This window comes from Camarhynchus parvulus, chromosome 28 (assembly GCF_901933205.1).
Source record: "Camarhynchus parvulus chromosome 28, STF_HiC, whole genome shotgun sequence".
In the NCBI taxonomy this organism is placed as follows: domain Eukaryota; kingdom Metazoa; phylum Chordata; class Aves; order Passeriformes; family Thraupidae; genus Camarhynchus; species Camarhynchus parvulus.
In genome coordinates this window covers 5211227-5232929 of record NC_044598.1, presented here as the reverse complement: position 1 = coordinate 5232929, position 21703 = coordinate 5211227, and the positions used below count along the sequence as shown (strand labels likewise).

Sequence of the window (21703 nt, the reverse complement as noted above, 5' to 3'; positions counted from 1 at the left end):
TGCCCAGTCTGCTGAGACATCGAGATTGCAAGTGTAGAATCCACAGGGGAATGGAAGGAAGGCCCAAATAACCCTCAGTGTTTTCATGCCAACAGACTGACTGCAGAGCTGCACCAGCTCCTGGCACGGCCTCTGCCTTTGGCTGCTTCCTTGTGAAACCTAATCCAGCAGTAACTCAGCTGAACCCACACAATGTCAGAGCCTGCTGTCTAATACACCCTTTGTATAAACACTCACAGGTAATTTCTGCCATCTGCTAAAACTCTTAGAGAAGCCAGATCCCCTGTGTTCAAGCCTCACACAGAAACAACATCGTGCTCCCTTAGAGACCTGGTGTTAAAGCAGCTCCAAATCAGCCTCTCGTGACACCAGACACACAACACAACTAACAGCAAACTGCTCTGTGCCAGCCAAGTAGGATTTAACTCCATCCTCTGGAGACCTACAGACAACAGCTGCAAAATTCTGATCAATGTTTCTAACATGTACCCACAGCATGGCTGTTGTGATTCCTTTATAGCATTCCTTTTGTTTATTATGGTCAGTCATTGACATCAAATACAGTTAGTTCCCACCCACTTACCTAATGAGATTATTTACCGCTGATCCAGAAAATGAGTAATTGAACAATTAGAAAAATGTTGTGCACCTGGACCCTACCTTATTTCTCCAGACTAAGAAAACAAAAGTAAGCTTAAGAGGGAAAAGATACCAGGTGGACAGTTGGCAATGACTTTTGCAAGGATGGGAAGGATCCAACATCTGTCACAGGTCCTGTCCTGCTCTGAAGGCTCAGAGCAATAGCTGCTTTATGGATATTTTCAGTCTGTCCCAAAAGCCACATAAGCATGAATATTCCAGCAAACTAATGAACAGAACCAGGTCCTAATAAAAATTATGGAAATGGGCCCTTAAAGACCAGGGAAACATACCCCAAACAAGACTAATCCCTATAAGTGTGACCCACAGTGAGCCCTGGAGGACTCTCACTGCCTGGATGGATGCTGCACTGGGGAGGACTGGGGGACTATTTTCCTGACAGGTGAAGAAGAGAATGATTCCACTCATAAATTTCTTATGTTGTCTTCAGTACACTGAGTATCCTTCCCTTGCAACAAGTTCCCAGAGAACACAGCAGGCATAGAATTGCAGATCACAGCATGGTCTGGGTTTGAAAGGACCTTAGAGGCCATTTCATTCCATCCTGTGCCACAGACAGGGACACCTTCCACTATTGCAGGTTACTCCAAGCCCTGTCCAGCCTGGCCTTGGGCACTGCCAGGGATCCAGGGGCAGCCCCAGCTGCTCTGGGCACCCTGTGCCAGGGCCTGCCCACCCTCACAGGGAACAATTCCTGCCCAAGATCCCATCCAGCCCTGCCCTCTGGCAGTGGGAGCCATTCCCTGGCTCCTGTCCCTCCAGGCCTTGTCCCCAGTCCCTCTGCAGCTCTCCTGGAGCCCCTTCAGGCCCTGCAAGGGGCTCTGAGCTCTGCCTGGAGCCTCCCCTTGTCCAGGTGAGCAGGCCCAGCTGTGCCAGGCTGGCTCCAGAGCAGAGGGGCTCCAGCACTTGCAGCATCTCCGTGGCTCCTCTGGCCTGGCTCCAGAAGCTCCACGTCCTCCTGATGCTGGGGGCCTCAGAGCTGGAGGCAGCTCTGCAGCTGGTGTCTAATCAGAGCAGAGCAGAGGGACAGAATCCCCCCCCCTCCCCTGCTTCCCACACTCCTTTGTTTCCTTCCAAAGCATCACACAAGTTATGTGTTTATGCATGGTTTGAGATCAGTGACAAGGAATTTGAAGTTACTTATATACGGGATAAAACCAGACCTGAGTTGCAACACCCATGGACACCCAGGAGTAAAATGCACCTCGTGACCTGAGCCCAGTCCCCAAAATCAGAAACTGTGCCCTAACACACACACAAGCCCACATTAAAAGCAGTCTGCCAGGCACTCTGAAAGCACATTCTACAACATCCAGCCAATGCTTTCCTTTTACAAACTCAGGTGTACATATTCTGTCCCCACTTGTTCCTGTACAAGTCCTACCCTGGACCTTACACCTGTCCTTCCAAGTGTCTGTCCCTAAAGTGCCATCACACAGCAACTGCATCATTTTTTACTGTTTTTGTCTGGCCTTCTTTACTGTTTCTGTCAGAGCAAAATTCTGCATCTTTTTCACTTCCAGTTTTATACAGGTTCCTCAGTGACTATTCCTTATCCAACAATTTGAATGTCCTGGGAAGTGAGGGGGCAGGGACGTAATGCGGTTTACCCAAACAAACACTGACTAAAAAAAGAAGGCTCTGAAAGTGGCAGGATCACAGAGGTTCATTCTCATATTCCCTCTAGGCATTTGACAGTAAGTTTGTACTGAACCCCAATATTACAGTCCTATTAGCTTTTACCTGACAATAGGTAAGAAACTATCACTTACCTGTATTTCTCTACAATAATCTAGAATGCAGACCATCCCTTTTCATCTGTACTTACCACCTCTAAACTACAGTACTATAACATGACCTTATAGTCCTTAAGTGCTAGAAAAACCCAAACCATGCAAACTGAGTACATATGTTAACTTATCTTGCTCTAAAATAGCCAATAGCATCAGCCTCAGCCATCTCTGCCCACTCAGTGCCCAGTGCTCATCTCTACACAGGCTGGGCCAACACACAGCAATCCTGTCACTGCAGGAGACATGTCCACCTCACAGATGCCTGTGCAGGAATGCTCTTTGCTTCATCATTTTACTCCAAAACAGTACAATCTACCTATGTGCTAAGGATGACAGGAAATATATAAGGAATTGGCATTTACACAGTATTATGACTGCTGTCAAGTGTTTACCCCAGGCAAGGAGAGAAGTTTTTTTGCTTTCTCCTCATGTTCCCCGCCTGCTATAGAAACCGGCAGCACAAAAGAAATTGGTGCTGTAACAGTTTTCAAAATATTTTAGCGGATAGTTTAAAAGTTTACATATACATAAATATAAATTTACTCAAGAGAGAAAGCTAAAAAAGAGCAACAAGTAGGTCCTTATCTGCACAAACAATTAACAAAGTAACTACAAAACCTAGTTTTAAGCAAAATACTACACTCCTTCAGCAGAAAGAATCAAGTTTTGTTTCCATGATAAAAGGCCCTTTCAGGAGAGAGGGCACTGCTTTTCTTTCCGTGCATCACTTGGGTTTCTGTCCATGTCCCTGCTTCCTTTCCCAGCTCCTGAGACACACAGCTTCAGTCAGCAGCTTCTTCCTTATTCCCAGCCCAGTGTTGACAACTCCAGCTTCACTGAGGAGTCTGATACACACCAGAGCACTTCACTGACAGCAGCTAACTCAGATCCTCCCCCTCCTGTCCTCCACAAGAAACCCCAAAATCAAACCTGGCTCCCATTATGTCAGTGCACCTCAGCATGATGGCAACTTAGCTTAGAACTTGTTTTCTGAACTGGGAATCAGTTTTTGGAGGATGTGAGCTGGGTTTGAGTTTTTTGTCTAGCTTTACAAACTGTGCCAGGAGTGATAACCAGAGAGCCTAAATAGGTGTGAGTGCATCGAGAAGTACCACAAAAATACCAGGCAGCAGAATTCAAAGCAGTGGCTGTCTGAGGACAATAACAGTTTAAAGCACTCAGATGTGCCTTGTGTGGGCTTCTTTAGCACAGTTCCACTGTTGTACAACCAGGGCTCCACAATCATATCAGCCCACAATCATCCTGCATCAAACTTCCCTCAAGGGCTATGACAGGGGAGAAGCGCAGCAAGGCAGGACTGGCAGAGCAGGTGACCAAGAGACTGCACCCTGACTGCTGAGTGAGTCCCAGCACACATACAGCATCCTCTGTTTCCTAACAGCCAGGAAAACACACAGATGTGGGAGCAGAGCAGCCTGGCTGAGCAGGGAGCCATGGCAGAGCTCCAAGGGAAACAGAGAGCACAGGAGATAGAAGCAGTAACAGCTACAACAGGAGGAATTTGGAAACACTGTCCACTGCGTCTGAGGAATGGCAGAGCTCAAATGCAGTTCAGACTTGAAAAGAATGGAAAGAAAAGAATAATATCAAGGGTAACAAGAAAATATTCTACTGCTGTCCCAGCAGCACAAGGCTGGAAGTATGACAGCAGATTTAATATGTGATTGAGCAGAGGGGCACGGGATGCTTTCTGTGCCTCACCTCACCAGCAGAGTCTAACAGGCTCTTCACTTTGGAAAGAGCTCCCAGAGAAAGGCCAGTGGATGAACACTGAGCCAGGGACTGACTTGGTTGAGTGAACTGGTTCCAGTCAAATCCATGGGGGATGAAATGGGCTCTATGTAAGCGTGATGAGGCACCAGGCTCATGTCCCTGCCAAAACTGCTTCATCTTTGAATGATCAGGAAATTGGAAGAAGGAAGGTAAGCACCACATTCATCTTCAAAAGGAGACAAAAACACCCTCCCTCCCCCCCACAACTGTATGCCTGGAGCTAGTGGAGTTTGCAGGGTCTTTACTGGGACCTGCAGCTTACCTCGTGATCCACGTTGGGGAGGAGGTGATGGGAATGTGCTCTCACCAAGACTGGAGATCCCACCAGGCTGGGAGGGACCTGTCACAGACTGAAGGGTCAGGCTGCCAAGAGGACAGGCCAAGAGCACCTCATGGAATGCAGCAAGGACAGATGCAGAGCCCTGATCATGGGAGAAAGACACCCCGGCCACAACAGACTGGACACTCACTGGCTGGAGACTGTTCTAGGGAAAACGAGCTGGGGACCAGGGTATGGAGCATGAGCCAGCAGTGCCCCAAGGGAGACGGGTAACAGCATCCTGTACAGGCACAAGACAGAACACTTGGCTCTGGAGACAAGGACCTGCTATTTGGTACATCCTTAACAGGTTTTGTTTTCATACTGCAAGGTGTCCTTATATCAGAAAGAAAGCAGCCGCATGAAGGATTTCTGTCAAAACATTTTTCTGCATTTGTACACAAACATCTGAAGTATTTAATGACCAATTTTCAAAACTAACAATTAAAGGCATGATTCTCCATTCCATGTCTATGTTGATCAAATTCCATCATCACAACATAGACAGTAATAAGTAGAAGAACTTCTAGCACATAATTCATAGTATTTCCTGTTTTTTAAAATACAGGAAATTATGGAATTATTGAATGGTTTGGGTTTGAAAGTACCTTAGAGACAATTTCATTCCAACTCCTGCCATGGCAGGGACACCTTCCACTATTGCAGGTTACTCCAAGCCCTGTCCAGCCTGGCCTTGGGCACTGCCAGGGATCCAGGGGCAGCCCCAGCTGCTCTGGGCACCCTGTGCCAGGGCCTGCCCACCCTCACAGGGAACAATTCCTGCCCAAGATCCCATCCAGCCCTGCCCTCTGGCACTGGGAGCCATTCCCTGGCTCCTGTTCCTCCAGGCCTTGTCCCCAGTCCCTGTGCAGCTCTCCTGGAGCCCCTTCAGGCCCTGCAAGGGGCTCTGAGCTCTGCCTGGAGCCTTCTCTTGTGCAGGTGAGCAGGCCCAGCTGTGCCAGGCTGGCTCCAGAGCAGAGGGGCTCCAGCCTCACACTCAGTCCTTCATTAATGGTATAGATTATGCATCTCAGCTACTCTGGAAACACATGAAGCTGCAGCTAAAACCCATAGTTTGAACCAAAAATTTTCTCTTATCCAGTCCCCTATCCCACAGTTCAGGGATGTCCTCTCATCTGCCCCACCACTGAGCACCTGTCTCTGACACAACCATTTGTGCTGTGGTGACCACAGTGGGTTCCAGAAAACGCACTACTGGAGACAGAACTGAGTACAGAAGCTTCAGTGCAGGTACTGAAGCAGTTAAAAGTAAATTTCACTTTTACTTTCCCTACCAAAAATATTCCACCAAATGGAAGCAAATATTTTTTTGTTTACCCAAAGAATTTGTTGAAGGAACGATTAATCATTCTGAAATTCTTTCATCTGCCTCATCTCCAGGTAAGCTATAAATGCTGCCCAAAACTATAATTGAGTATCATTGTTGCTACTTTTAATGAAGGGGTGGGACCATAGTCAGGCTAAGAACAATTTATTGCTCAGAGGAACATCAGTCTCAGAGGCTGTGAGATTTTAGAGGAGCAGGCAGTCAACCACAGCTCAAAGTAGTCACAAGTTCTTTGTTATGAGATAATACATAACTTTCTAAACCAACAGACAGTTGCCACAGGGTTTATTTTGCTTTTCTAACCTATCACCTTTACCTACTTCTGCTGCACTGTGGATACTTTTATCCAATTATCACACATATACACATATTGCTTCTATTACAACTTCTAAACTCTTAGCTTACTCTATACAACCACACCCCTACATTATAAACCCTTCACTACCTTACCCAGTACAGTTTCTCACTTACTTAAGGCATATTCCTACTTACAGCTATAGAAACATAAGTTTCTGTTTTTCCTGCTTAATGTCTGTGTATTGTATTTTTACATCAATCCCAGCTTCTCCCAAGGCTGCAGGTCAAATCTTTCAGTGTCTGTGGAAGTTTCTGTTTTTCCAATTCCCACAATTTAGTCCCTGAAACACCAGGACAGCACCAGAACCCCACAGAGTCCTGTCTGTGTCAGGCTGGGGGCAAACAGCCCAGGGCTGTGCCTAACCTCGAGAGCCCTGGGGAGCACTGTGCTCCTGTAGGGCTGGGTCAGTCACACCAACACCTCACGGGCAATTACTGCACCTGCTCCACCTACACAGAGTACAGAGCAGAAAGTTTAGGCTTATATTTCAGCACTTGCATGATTTTTCACCCTTTCCTGTTAGTCTGTGCAGCAGCTCAGGATCTTTTTCCTACAGGACCTGAACCCAGCTTTGTGGCAGTTCCTGTGACTGAGACCCAGACTGCACACTAAGCCAATTCCACTTCTGCTCAAGACTTCAAAGCAGCACATCTTACTGAACAGACACTTGATGGCAACAGAAAGGAACTAGCAAGGAAACAAAGAAATATGTCGTTATATTGATAATGACTTTCCAATCCAGAATGCATCCCCACTGCTTCCCCCGGCTTTAGGACACAATCTCTATTTTGGTTCACGGCTCAACAATAAAGAGTCTCATTTATAGAAGTTTAAGGGCAAAAGCACATTTAACTGGTTTGAAAAGCCTGACCTTCAAACAACTCAGGAAAACATTACAAATTACAAATAAAGCTTCCTCTCCCTCTTACGTAAAATCAGTGATATTTGCCTTGAAACAAAGATGAATACAAACAACTCAGACACTTCTTTGGGGAAAAGTCAACAGCTACAAAGCTAACTTGACAAAAGTCTGCTGTCAACCCTGGTTCAGAGAGCTTACAGGGATCTCACCATCTCCACAATACTATAAAAATACTACTACATAAGAGTAACAGCTTTACAGTCTGAAAACAAAAGGATAGGGGCTTTTTAGTAATTAATTTTATTTCACAAAGCCTCTCTGCATAATTATCATTTCTATATGTTCTTTTTTTATTTTTTTCCTTTCTCTCAGTTCCAGAACATTTCTCTATTGAGATTTAATTTCAGTTGCTCCAGGGCTCCTTTTCCAGATGAACTGCCAGCATCCAAGATTCTGTGTAGTGAAAAGGATTTGTAAACTGAACACAGAAAACACCAGGCCCAAAACTGTACAGAAATACCACAGGCTTGTTTTTTGGAGGGAGTCTGGGAGGAAAACGCCTGTCCACTTACTGCAAGATCTCATTTCTTTAAACAGAACCAAATTTGTTCACCTGTTGTTGGAACAAAAAAATCTGACTGCTCAAGATGCTGAGGGCTCAAAAATTCAATTCTTCCTTCTTTTGAGGAAGAAACTTCAATTTTGAAATAACAACACTAGCTGCAAACATTACAGTACAAAAGTCTCGGCAAGTGCTCAGTCACCCCAATCACAGGCTGAGCTGAACCCAACTTCTACACTGCAGAAATGCAGTTGCTCCACTGGAAGAAAATGAAAGTATTCTAAGATGTAGAAAAATAACTCCCACTAAAAGCATGCTGAAAATTATTAAAGCACAACCAAAGATGTTGCTACATAGCTCATTTGTATGGCTTCATAAGGGAAAAAAAAGCAAAGGAAGCAGAGCCATGGAATGGTCTGTACAGTTCTCTCGGCCTTTTTGACTTGTATGGCAAGGAGGGTTGTATTTAACCCTCTCAGTGTATCCAGAGTGGAAGGACACACATGACCCCAAAACAGCAGGGAGTCACTGCCTGTTGTGCCAGCCCTGCCTCAAAGCTTCCAGAGAACACTCTCAGGGTCCCTCTGAGTGGGAGCACCACCACCAGTGACCAGGCACTGCTCCCAGCCTGGCATCACTGCACACCCAGTATGCACAGAGAGTGTGCAGTCAGAGCCACCAGCCAGCTCACTGACCAACTTTCTAACAGAACCCTTGATGTCAAACCTTTGGTTACTTCACTAGAGGCTCCCCTCCAGCTGCTGATGAACCCCAAACTCGAGGACTGGTTTTCAATACGCTCACAGGCCCTTCACCTGGTGACACAGGTCCTCCTCACGGAGAACACATCTGCCCAGCCTGAGTGAGAGGTCCCAGGCACTCCCTGCACAGCTCCGCTATCCTTTTCAGCAAAGGCAGCTCTTCTTTTGTCAAGGTCTCTGCTGTTCCAGGAATAGGTGCTGCCATGACTGCTGGAGACCACAGCACATCATCACCAGCCCTGAGTGCACAGTCCCAGCTCACAGAGCTCCAGAAGATCTGCTCTAGGCCAGACTGGTACATAGGCCTGGCTTCAGCAACAGCTAAACAAGCGCTTGACCGTTCCCAAACAGGGGTCAACCAGAACAAAAACTTCAAACTCCTCCTTTTGGCCAAGTACACCTGACAAAGCTCAGAGCAACCAGCTCCAAGTCCAGGTGTCCTGCAGCTATCCCATCCTGACAGCAGCCAGCTCTCTGGGTCATAAGAGGAGTACCAGAAATCCACTGAAAACCCGAGATATGCCCCAAGTGTTGAGAAGCAGAGCCCAAGAACTGCTGCTAGATCTGTTGCTTCTACTGGCTGTGCTCTGATCCTTCTGAAAGAACCCAGGCAAGCTTTAGGGCTAGAAAGATGGGGAAGGATCTGGAGGAGAAGGGTCTGAGGAGCAGCTGAGGGCACTTGGCTGGTTCAGCTGCAGCCCAGGAGACTGAGGGGAGGCTCCTCGGGGGCTGCAGCTCCTCCCCAGGGCAGGCACAGGGGCAGGGGCTGAGCTCTGCTCTGGGACAGGGACAGGAGCCCAGCAAGGGCTGGAGCTGGGCCAGGCCTTGGCATGGAGCTCAGGGCAAGGTTCTGCCCCCCGAGGCTGCTGGGCACTGCCCAGGCTCCCCAGGGAATGGTGCCAAGGCTGCCAGAGCTCCAGGAGCTCCCAGGGCTGCTCAGGGTGGCATTCTTGGGGTGCCTGTGCAGGGACAGGGGCTGAGCTGATGATCCCTGTGGGTCCCTTCCAGCTCAGGATATTCCAGAATTCTCTGATTTAGGTTAACTGTATTCCTATACCCTTGAGAGAACTCAGTTACTACCTCTGAGGCAGTTTATGTGGCCACCTTTATGACAAAGGGAGTTAAGTGGAGCTGGCAAAGCTGGTGTTCACATTTCCAGTATTTGGGCAATTTGTCTGCAAACCATTTGCACTTCTCATTAAGTTAACCATTGCCACAAGGCATTCTTGAATGAACATTTAAAGAAATCACATACCACCAAATGTGATTAAAGAGCTAGAAAAAAAAAATTCAGAGGTAATGATGCATTCCAATTCCACAGTTAACAGCAAACCTGCATAAACAATTTCATGGGTGTTTTGCATGCAAAAGGAAACTATTTCAGTCAAAGAGAATACTTAAGTATTTTCCACAAACAAGAACACTTCAGAATTCCATTTCTAGACTGAGTTCACTGCACTGGTGTAATGAGTAGTTGCCCTGTCACATGAACTTCAGCCACTCACCACCCTGCAGCACCTGACAGCTGGGCAGTAAAATCCTCCTCCCCTTTCTGCTTGAAAAGCTCACAGGGACAAGGACACTCATTTCTTTTTTAGTTGTGTAATTTCTGAGAATGAGTTTTCAGGTCTGAGAGAAGACAAGAAAAGAAAAAGGCCGGGAAAGGGTAAAGCTTTACATCCATTCCTGAGGAACTGCAACTATCTGAAAGTGACTTCTTTTGGTCCTGTAAGCAACATGTATGTCCCAGGCACACCTGCAGAGTGAGCCATCACTACAGCAATGTCTGAGATGGACCCCAAATTCCTGCATAAAACCTTAACAACAAGTCACCCCAAAATGTCCTTTCTGATCCACACTTGCCAGCAGCAGTGGAGAGATCCCTTTACCTCGACAGCTGCTGATCACCTAAGCGACCTCCATCACAACTCACACTGACACAGCAAATGCAGAAAGTGCAGAGGAAAGCCAAGCCTCCCTCCCAGCCTCTGCACAGAGGGGGCCATATCTGGGGAGATGACAGGTACAGACAGAGCCTTTGGAACAGGTTCAAGGATCATATCCTACACTTCCTAGAGCAGGCAGTCGTGAGTACCAGAGGGAAAACACTCCCTGCTCAGGCAGTACAGAAGGTGTGAGGGAAGGAACAGGAACCCTCAGGAAGCTGGATGCCTCCTTACCAAAATCAATCACTGTCAGAAGGAACCATCACAGAATAAGGTGTGCACAGCAACCTGTCACCAGGGACTCCGAGCGGGGATATGGTGTCAGGAGCAATAAATAGATCCCAAAGATGTCTGAGACCATAAACACATGGGGGAAAAGGTTCACAGAATACTAGAATAGAACCCTAGAATATTCTCAGTTGGACTGATGGTCCTTGTGGGGCCCTTCCAACCCCTGTCCCTGCACAGACCCCAACAGCCCCACCCTGAGCACCCCTGAGAGCTCCTGGAGCTCTGGCAGCCTTGGCACCATTCCCTGGGGAGCCTGGGCAGTGCCCAGCAGCCTCTAGGGAAGAAACTCTTTCTAATACCCAGTTTAAACTCCCCCAACACAGCTTTGTGGTAGTTTTGATGAACTCTTTTCCCTTGCACTCTGAGGACAGTTACATACAGTATCACAGGTGGGAGCACCCACAGCTCACACAATTATTCCAATAAGGAATACTATTTTTAATATTACCATGTGCTGCCATAGCACATGAGTTTAGCAGCTTTTTGTTTTTAATAATTACACAAAAAAGCAGTTTAACTCTACCTTTTCAGAGCTTTAGGACAGTCAGGTTTGAAAGTTATAAATACTTCAGCAGAGTAAGGGGAAGACAGAGAAACTAAAACACACATGACTTTCAGCTTCAGCATTTGGTCCAGAAGGACTAACAGTCTGTGTACAGCTGCATAGACAGCAGGCTAGAGGTGACCAGGCTCTCTTGGAAAATTTAGAGCTATTGAGTAGAAGCATCTGTGCTGTACAAAGTCAGACATCCTGACACAAAAAGTTGCAAGAAACTGAGCAACCCCCAGAGGGGCCCAGAGCTCTGCATTCCTACATTAACAGGTACTGAAGGAGAAATGTTTTTTAAAAACTCACCTGCTAGAGGAGTCTAGCCCAGCACAATGGCTAGAAACCCACACCCCAGAACCTGGATGCTGCAGCAAAGTGAAACACTGACCATGCAAAATACAGTACAAGACAGATTTCTTCTGTTGGATCATCTCCAGCACGAGGCAGTTGCTCCAAGGAAGTGGACATTTAATCATACACACATCTAATCATACACACATCCATGGAGAGGGAATCAGTGCAGAGTACAAGTCTGGCCCTGCTGTGTCTGCAGTCAATGCTGCAGGGCTACTGGACCAATCCCAGACTTCTTGCTCTCAGCCTCATGAGCCAGAGCCCCAGGAAGAGAGGATTTAATTGACAGAATCAGGTCAATGGCTACTCACAGACCTCAGCAATCATCATGACAGGCCAGAAGATGCACCGGTGAAAAGTTACACTGCAGGCTGGACACTGTGCCATACTATATTGGGAAGTGGGAATCAGCCTTCTAACATTTCCCTAGGGTTCAAAGCCCAAAGGCATGGCTGGTGCTTAATTTTGTCAGAAAGCACAGTGTCCAATGAATGCTATAATTCTCTTATGAAAATCCTGGATGTCCAGGACACACTCACCATAAGCACAAGTACAGTGAGCAGCATAGCAACAATCCAGTATTTGCCTGCTGACCCCCAGTACTGATTCACTCATCACATGCCAAGCAAAGCCATAGCTGGAAGTGCTGAGGAGTGCACTACACCAACTGGGGAATGCAAAGCCCAGCACTCTATTCCTCCAGTATGATCAGGAGGAGCCCTGCATCTTTCTAATGCTCATCTACTGCGCACAAGTTTCTCTGTACAGGTACTGAAATAAAGGAAAAAAAAACCAGAAAAAGAAGCTGTCACATCTCAAACAACAAACCAGACACACAGTTACACCTTTATCAATGGTTATAACCCATACACAACCCCAAAAGCTCCTGGTAAGAAATGTGAATTGACACTATGGTTTGCTGCTACTTTCACCTTCCTGTAATGCTCATCAGTAGTGAGATAAAGGGTAATCAGTCTGGAGGCTTCAAGGAGCTTCTCTACATTTTATAACCACAACCTAACACATGGAACACAGATTGTTCAATACTCTGCTGCATTTGAAGCAAAACGCAACAACATATGGAATGATCATAATAAAATATTTTGCTCAAACAAACCCAAACTTTGCCTTTCAAATCAGTTCTTGAATCCCAGTAATCAGTCTCCAGACAGCTTATGCCAGTTCAATAAGTCATGAAAAACTGCATTCCAAGCAGAAGTATTTTTTGCCCCATGTTTCATTACCAGACAATAAATTGAGAAGAAATGTATGTATCACTCAATGTTTTACAAAAAGCAAGCATTATCAACTAAATGTTGACTTTAACTCTGCAAACACAAACAACAAAGGGAACTTCAGAGACAAAATACTCTGATTATTAAAACTTTACAGGGGCACAAAAAGCTATGACTTCATTGAAAAGAACTAAACTGATCCAAAAAGTCTAACTCAAACAAAAGCAAAAGGTTCCCTCCCTCCTGCCCAGGCCACTCAACCCACTCTATCTCACATGCCAATATTATGACTTATCTGACCAGAAACCAAGGTCAGGGAGCTGAACAGGTTTTTCTGCAGTTCCAGTTTCCTGCTGTCTACCACAGGGTCAGAGAAATTCAAGTGGAGGCATAAGAAAAGCAGAACTGTGCCACAGGATTTTTCTGTTCAGGAACTGCTGCACATTCATGTGTTTAACAGAGAGTTTGAGAATAAAGAATATAATGTTGACATTAAGGGGCAGAAACAAAAGCAAGAGGAAGGAAAAATGCTCAGAATGAGCCAGTTCTTTGGCACTGATATTCCAGAACTCTCAGTAAGCATGGAGATGACTGGTAACTGCTTCTAATAGTGTTGCAAGCTAGTGAAAAATTAGGTAGCAACAAAATTCAGCGGCTTGACCACAGCAGCCACACAGAACCCAGTACCTGCAACCACTTTAGAGAAAAGCCAATGTTCTGTCCACAGGCACTCAAGGGCTCTTGCAACAATAACAGCAATTTTACTTTTCATTCTTGAGGTTAAGAACAACCTTGAGCACACAAGTCTATGTTTTGGACTTTAAACTACCCAGCACTGTCAAGTTCCAAGTTAAAGTTAACCAGACTTTACCAGAGTGTTTGATGCTACAGGTGCCTGTGAAGTAGGGTCTCAACTTCAGAGACTGATTAAGTCTCTTGCTTCCCACTGAAAATATCTTCCCTCCCATGCAGGTGATTCTGTGCTTATTTTACAGTCTAAGGTGTGGGTCAGATATGACCTGCTATCAGCAAGGGATCTTATTCCTTGCAAAACCAGCCTGCAGAGTAAGCCTCAACTTCTGAGCGCTGCAAAGTACATGACAACATCTGGGACAAACACTCACCTACCAAAACATTCAAAGAAATCAGTATTTATGTAACTATTTTACCATGACTGGAACATATATATCCCTTAAGTAGAGATACAGACAGAGACATCACAAGATACCTCATCTGTAAGATATCAGGAAAGCCAGAGGCATGGAAATCAGAGAGGCTACTCAGAAGGGAAATTCTGAAGTTTTTAGTTATTCAGTTCTCATGGGTATTCTCAAGCAAATAAAGCACTAAAGATGACGCACAAAGAGCTCTCAGGCATTCCAGCAGCTCCCATGCAGCTTGTACAGACTGGGGAGCAGTCTCCGTTAGGGATTAGATAACGATCAGTATCACTGGATTCTGAAATACAACACTGAGCATGTGCAGCAGAGAATTCCACTGTGCTGCAGACTGGGAACAAACACCCATGCACAGCCAGTCAACAGCAAACACCCGGGCACAGGCAGTCAACAGCAAACACCAGGGCACAGGCAGTCAACAGCAAACACCTGGGCACAGCCAGTCAACAGCAAACACCCGGGCACAGCCAGTCAACAGCAAACACCAGGGCACAGGCAGTCAACAGCAAACACCTGGGCACAGCCAGTCAACAGCAAACACCCGGGCACAGGCAGTCAACAGCAAACACCCGTGCACAGCCAGTCAACAGCAAACACCAGGGCACAGGCAGTCAACAGCAAACACCAGGGCACAGGCAGTCAACAGCAAACACCCGGGCACAGGCAGTCAACAGCAAACACCCGGGCACAGGCAGTCAACAGCAAACACCAGGGCACAGGCAGTCAACAGCAAACACCCGGGCACAGGCAGTCAACAGCAAACACCCGGGCACAGGCAGTCAACAGCAAACACCTGGGCACAGGCAGTCAACACCAAACACCCGGGCACAGCCAGTCAACAGCAAACACCCGTGCACAGCCAGTCAACAGCAAACACCCGGGCACAGGCAGTCAACAGCAAACACCAGGGCACAGGCAGTCAACAGCAAACACCAGGGCACAGCCAGTCAACAGCAAACACCAGGGCACAGCCAGTCAACAGCAAACACCAGGGCACAGCCAGTCAACAGCAAACACCAGGGCACAGCCAGTCAACAGCAAACACCAGGGCACAGCCAGTCAGCAGCAAACACCCGGGCACAGCCAGTCAACAGCAAACACCAGGGCACAGCCAGTCAACAGCACTTTTTTTTCCCCTCCAGAAACAACCAAGTGCTCTCACTGAATCCAAGATTCTGCAACGATAACCAAAACTTGTAAAGTTTGGTATTTTAACAGTGCAAGGATTAAAACCTCTTCAGAGAGCAGCTAAAAACCCTCCTGCAACTAAAGAGACATGGAAGCAGCTGCTCTGTCTGCATTTGTTTTGCTTCAAGGAAACATTAAGTTTCACAAGTCAGAACAATTCATTCCTCTCATATTTCAAAGCTACTACTATCAATCCTATTTAGGGAACTTACAAGTTAAATTCTGCAACAGTGATAAGACCTACAGCCACTTCAGAACTCCAGTATACCTTTATTTTAATAATCAGAATAAGAACAAAAGGTTTGTTTTTATATTCAGAGATCTGTCAGAGTCAAAAACACTCAGACTGTAGGAAGAATAAATCAACCAGGGACTAAATCTAAACCAGTTTTAGACCTGTCTATTAATGTTCAAATATGGGAACAGTACTTAGAATTCTCAGCCATACACACAATAGTCATGAACTTAGCCTCGAGCATTCCATCCTCCCAATGCCCAATCCTGGCATTACTGGAGCTCCAGGTAAACGTGTCAATAGTTTGATTACACACACAAATATTTAGTATTTCTAGATTAAGTTGTATTCAATCAAGTATTTGCTCACCCAGTCTAGCACAAGGTGACAATTTCTGAAACATTAAATCATACCTGCAACTTTGTCCCGAATAAGTTTTGCAGATTCCACTTCACCGATGCTGCTGAACAGACTCCGTAATTCATCCTGTGTCATGTTCTGAGGAAGGTAGTTCACAATTAAATTTGTCCTACCAATATCATCCCTGCAATCTTCAGCCATGTGATCTTCATAACCATTGGACATTTTACAATAAATCTGCAAAGTGAAAAAAACCCTCAGTGAGGTTTAGATCTTCGCATTTCCATAAACCAAACTTCCTCCACCTGAAGTAAGTTTGAATGTTTATTTTAAAAACTAAGAACAAACCACTGCTTCAGCAATGCATTTTTTCAACTCAGAAAACAAAATGCTATTTGTTGAAAATTCCAGAACAATTCATTCTTTCAAAAGCATAAACATGACATTTTACAGAACTATGTACCATTAAAGAGCTCTTCAGGATTTCTAATTTTTTACATTAATAAAAAGCATCAAGACAGATTTTGAAGACATTCCTGTAAACACCAAAATATTCCCAACAGCCAAGGTAAAAATCAGGTCCCCCATGTCCAGGTACTTAACCAGCCACAACCAAACTGCCACCTCGATCTGAATTCCAACCTTATGCCCAGAACTTTTTCAGACAGGAAGACAAGAACAGCAAGATCTGATCCAGTTCAGTGTTTCAACTGGAAACTATTAATTTTCTGAATGTTTTCCCCTGTAAACATTGTTCATCCTGCACCTCAAGGCCTTTTACTGTTTACTGCTGCCTTTGGTGCTGCTTTACTGTGTGTATGAAACTGGTGAGTCTGCTGCACACTGACCTGGGGGCATATTGAGTATTTGACAGTTTCTATTTTTGCAGCTTTTTAAAGAAAGCCTTGAGAAAACATACAGAATTCCTATCACAGGAAGATACTCTCTGCCTCAGTTCACCATCAGGGACTGAATCCTGATGTTTTAGTTGACCTACAACTAAAACTCACACCAGACTCAAGCTGCTCATGGCTTGCCAAAATCCTAGTTTTTAAAGCCCTTCAACTGCTTTGAAATAGTCAAAATCAAGATATCTAAATCCTGTTTCTGCAACAGGATCTACAGATCTGGATCTGCTAAAGGATAAGCCTTTCCAGAGACTGCATCATGACTGACAGCCAGAAGTTGAATAACAGACGAAGTCAGAAACAGCAACCAGAAATCCTCAGTTTAGAAAGGGAATGCTCCCTGCATTGAAGGGACTTCCAGGCCCCTCACCAGCAGCTGCTGCTAACTCATGTCTGACAGTGAAGGTCAAATTTTTAAACAAATACCTGAGCACATGATTATAGAATAAACCATGAGAAGACTTAGTGCTAATTTGAGATTTAACACAGTATGGATTTGAACTGAATCTTTATCTTTTCAGTGTGTGTTGAAGCATTAAGAGCTGGCAGCTCTTGCTCCTCTTCACCCACAGATCAGCTTCTACCCTCATTTTTGTGTTTCAAGTGTCAACATGAGCCTATTCCAGCACCCTCTGCCCATGGGATAACCAATCTGTACTGTGAAAGCAATGGAAAACCACACAGGAGGGAAGCCCTTTCTGTTGTGTCAGCAGTTTTAATCTGCTTTCCTTGCAGCAAGATAAGCACCAGCTAATGCCACAGGATAGGAAAGCAGGAGGAGGCACTGCAAAGCTGGAAGCAAGGGAAGAGACAATTTTTAAGCTGCCAGGTCATCTCAGTTGTACTGCAAATTCTGTCATTAAACACAGGTTCCCTCCTGGCTGTGTCAGAACCTGCTGAGCACAATCTCAGAGAAGTTTCCTGTTCTGGTAAACAACACTCAAACAGCTGAACCATCTGTAGTCACCATGTCTAAGTTATAAAACCACGTAACACACATTTTCAGAATAATTTGAATAGAAGGCAGCTTTGCTTGCCTTTGCACTCCACAAAATTCAAGTCCTACAAGCAGAACACACCAATATGTTGATGACTGCAAGTTGTATGGCACAACTAGAATATCTAGTAAGCAAAGGAAGAAATGTTGAGATTTTTCCACCTATAAGAGGAAAGAGTTAACACTTCCTTCATTTTAACCAACTTTGCCCTTTATTGCCATTTATTTATGATATAAATCCTTCCTGCTGCTGAGATTAAGAAATTGCTATAAATTCTACTGATTTCAAGAACAGATACTTAAAAGATTGGGGTTTGGGTTTTTTTTTTTAATTCTCCAGGGTGTATCTGAAAAGGAGGCACCACAGTCAGATATGAAGCAGAGAAAACTTCCCAGCACACCAGGATGGCAAGTTACCACACTTGTATCTGGCATAAAGCAGAATTGCCAAGTGTTTGGCAAGTGGCTGCTGACTTTCCATCATTGTCCCACATCCTCTAACCTGCTGCAATGCTCACAGTCTGCCCTCCCAGGATACTGAAGCAGTGCCTGGGGCAGTGCTGATTCAGAGCCATCAGAAGGTGGGAAAGAAGCTTCCACCTGCTTTTCTTCAGGCTTTTAGAAAGTAAACATAGGAAGCCCTTGCATACAGGCCTGGCAAAGGTTTCCATGGGAGACCAGGAACCAAGTATGCAGGAGCAATAAAGGCACAGTGAAGAGCTGGAGGAGCAGAGTGCTGAGAGAGAAGATGTTTCTTTCTTCCCAATCTCTTGCTGAGCACTTACACAACTGGCTGCAGGACTAACACTGTCCAGCCAGCCTGGAAGTTAGTGGGCACCACTTCCTCTGCTGTTGAGGTGTTAAGGAAACTCCAGCACTCCACCGGTCTGACGCCACTCCGGGGGTCCCACTGTCAGCAGACTGGCAGTGCTGGGATCACAGCCCCTTTGCAGCAGTGGCTCCAGTGACCCCACAGGCCCCGTGTGAGACCCTGTACACCCCACAGTCCCCCAGTCAGGCCAGCTCCTCTCACCAGCTCGGCCCCAGGTTTCCCACAGCACAGTCCCAGACTCCAGTTCCTTTGTGGTGCAGGGACACAGAACACCTCGAGCTGGTGCCCTCAGGGGGGACTCCAGACAAAGCCCCCCCGGGCTGTGCCCATTCTGATGCTGATGTTTAGTCCAGGGTCTTCTCAATGCGTCAGGGGAGGTTTAGGTTGGATATTAGGAAAAGGTTCTGGAAGAGGCTCCCCAGGGAAATGGTCATGGCCCCAAGTCTGTCAGAGTTGAAGAACCCCCTCCCAGAATAACCTGCAGCTCACACTGCTGCTGCCGACCTGCACCAGGTGTATTCCTCAACAGGTGAACAGCTCTCATGCCAGCAAAGTTAAAAAGAGCCCCTGAAGAATTGTAACCTCTGCATACCAACAAGATTTCCAAAAAGAAAAGGAGCTATAAAATAGGATGGATGAAACAAGCAATGCTACACCGCAAAACAAGTTTATTCTGCTCTCACTGAAACACACTGAGGGAATGTCCTGATCTTTCTCTACCAAAGAGATAACAATCCATTTCTATCAGTAAATATTCCAGATTTGAGAACCTGGCCTATACACTATTTGCAAGTGAGAGCTTGGGTAACTGACATTTGTCAATCCACAATGACATAAATCAAAAGACTGAATGCATTTATATTCCCAGTGGACTGGTCAATGATGGCAAGAAGGCCCAACAGCTCCATTTGGGAAGGCTGATTGAAAAGAGACTGGTAGTTTGCAACCTTTCCAAAAGAGGCCTTCATTTATATGTCCCAAAAAACGAAAACTTTAAAACTAGGTTCCACTGAACTGCACTTCCTAAAATGACAATTTTTTAAAAATAACCAAATGCTACAGAGGCATGTTTGAAAAGGCAGCAGCCACCTTCTTCCTTGAGTAAGGTGCCCCAAAATTAAAATGCCAAGGGTGCACAAAGCAACAAAGGGAATCACATGTGCTGTGCCCGAATCTTCCACTAATTCTGGAGGTGCTCGAATGTACACAGCTTAACACTTCACCACCTGTGACAGTGACTGCTCAGGCATCCTCAGCCAGGCCAGCATTCCCAGGACTGGACTGAAAAGCTCTCATGAGCATTATTTGCAGAAATGTTGCACTGACCATGACAATCACCCTCTCACAAAAGCACACCAGATCACACAGGGTTAATGGTTCTGGCAACAGACCACTAGAAGTTTTTTCCCAATGACACTCTGTACCTCCATCCAGATTTCTAGGAATCACTGCTATTATTTCACTTCAAGATGTTTGCTGTAAGGAACTGTGGAGATCATGTGAAATGGGAACACTGGCAAGAACTGTCCGCCTTCAACATCAGGCAAGAGGCTTTGTCCACCTTCACCTTGTTCACAGGACTAAAAAGGCACCAGACCACTACTGAGGTCACAAATTCATATGTAGACATTTAAACAGATGCTCACAGAATCCCAGGATAGCTGGGTTGGAAGGAACCTTAGAGACCATTTCATTCCACCCCCTGTCATGGCAGGGACACCTTCCACTGTCCCAGGCTGCTCCAAGCCCTGTCCAGCCTGGCCTTGGGCACTGCCAGGGATCCAGGGGCAGCCCCAGCTGCTCTGGGCACCCTGTGCCAGGGCCTGCCCACCCTGCCAGGGAACAATTCCTGCCCAAGATCCCATCCAGCCCTGCCCTCTGGCAGTGGGAGCCATTCCCTGGCTCCTGTCCCTCCAGGCCTTGTCCCCAGTCCCTCTGCAGCTCTCCTGGAGCCCCTTCAGGCCCTGCAAGGGGCTCTGAGCTCTCCCTGGAGCCTTCTCTTGTCCAGGTGAGCACCCCCACCTGTGCCAGCCTGGCTCCAGAGCAGAGGGGCTCCAGCTCTCAGAGCATCTCTGTGGCCTTCTCTGGTCTCACTCCAACTGGTCCATGTCCTTCTTCTGCTGGGGTCCCCAGAGATGGAGGCAGCTCTTCAGGTGGGATGGATGATGGATCAGCTAGTGCAGAACTTAAGATGGGAAATTCTTCCTGGATCAATGATTTCTGTGGCACAGAGCTCATGGCACCTTGACTGGAGCACTGGGAATGAGCCTCAGTGAGCACAGCATGGTCTTTAAACCATGCAGACCTGAAGCTGCTGACCCAGCTACTCACCCAAACCTCCATCTTTCTTTGCCATGAAGTGCAAGTCAGGATTACCCAGGACACTCTACACAGGAAAGGCTCCAGTGGACAGTGTCTGACAAAGTCCCTGAACTGGTGAAATCTCCTTGTTGATGGTGTCAGTGGTAAATGAACAGGAGCCCTGAGACCAGTGATGCTGCAGTGTTCTGCCCATGAGCCGTTTCATCAACTTGCACTACAGTCTCATAGGCTTATTCTTGAGCTCTGCCTGTGGACTTAGGAATCTAAATGGGGTGCTTCAAGCAGAACCTCAAGGCTACTAAAGCCCTTCTGCTTCTCCAGCAGAACCCCAAGGTTACTAGAGCCCTTCTGCTTCTCCAGCACAGGGATTTTTGTTGACACGCCCCCAGAGTCATGGCTGACTACAAGGCAACAATCTTGTCTTAAGCTGCTGAGCTGTTTCTTGGAGACCACACCTGAAACAGAACAAAAAGAACACTACTACATTTAGGCAAGTGCCAAACCAATCCAGAAGGCAGGTGCAGAGGTGTTGAGATGTCCAGGCTGGAATGTCAAAACCAATGCCACACGCAGAAGGGCCTGAAGAGCCTCTATGAATTTAAACTGCTTCAGGAAAAGTTTTCAAAAACTATCCAACACAGTGTTGTCATGCAAAAACTTGCTCTGCAGGCAGCTTCATACCAGGATTGAGAAGGAAGAGTTTAATCTCAACAGAGTAGGACAGACACTGGGGAAGAAAAAGCAACATACTGTCTTCTCTGAAATTGGTGTAAGGAACAGAATAGGTTTCACCTGAAGAGCCACACCAGCAGAAGACCTTCCCCTAGGCCTACCTGCCTCCCAAAGGAAA

General features: G+C 46.2%; 1 protein-coding gene across 2 annotated transcripts in view; it reads right to left on the bottom strand.

The window, feature by feature from the left end:
• Window positions 1-21703, bottom strand: part of ELAVL1 (ELAV like RNA binding protein 1) — a 50361-nt gene that overhangs the window by 23956 nt on the left and 4702 nt on the right. For both annotated transcript variants that reach the window (XR_004061418.1, XM_030966549.1), the window contains exon 2: window positions 15848-16031. Coding sequence is in view for 1 of the 2 variants with exons in the window: in XM_030966549.1 (XP_030822409.1) it covers window positions 15848-16019 (172 nt within the window). In the remaining variant the exon portion in view is untranslated. The remainder of the gene's footprint in view (window positions 1-15847; window positions 16032-21703) is intronic.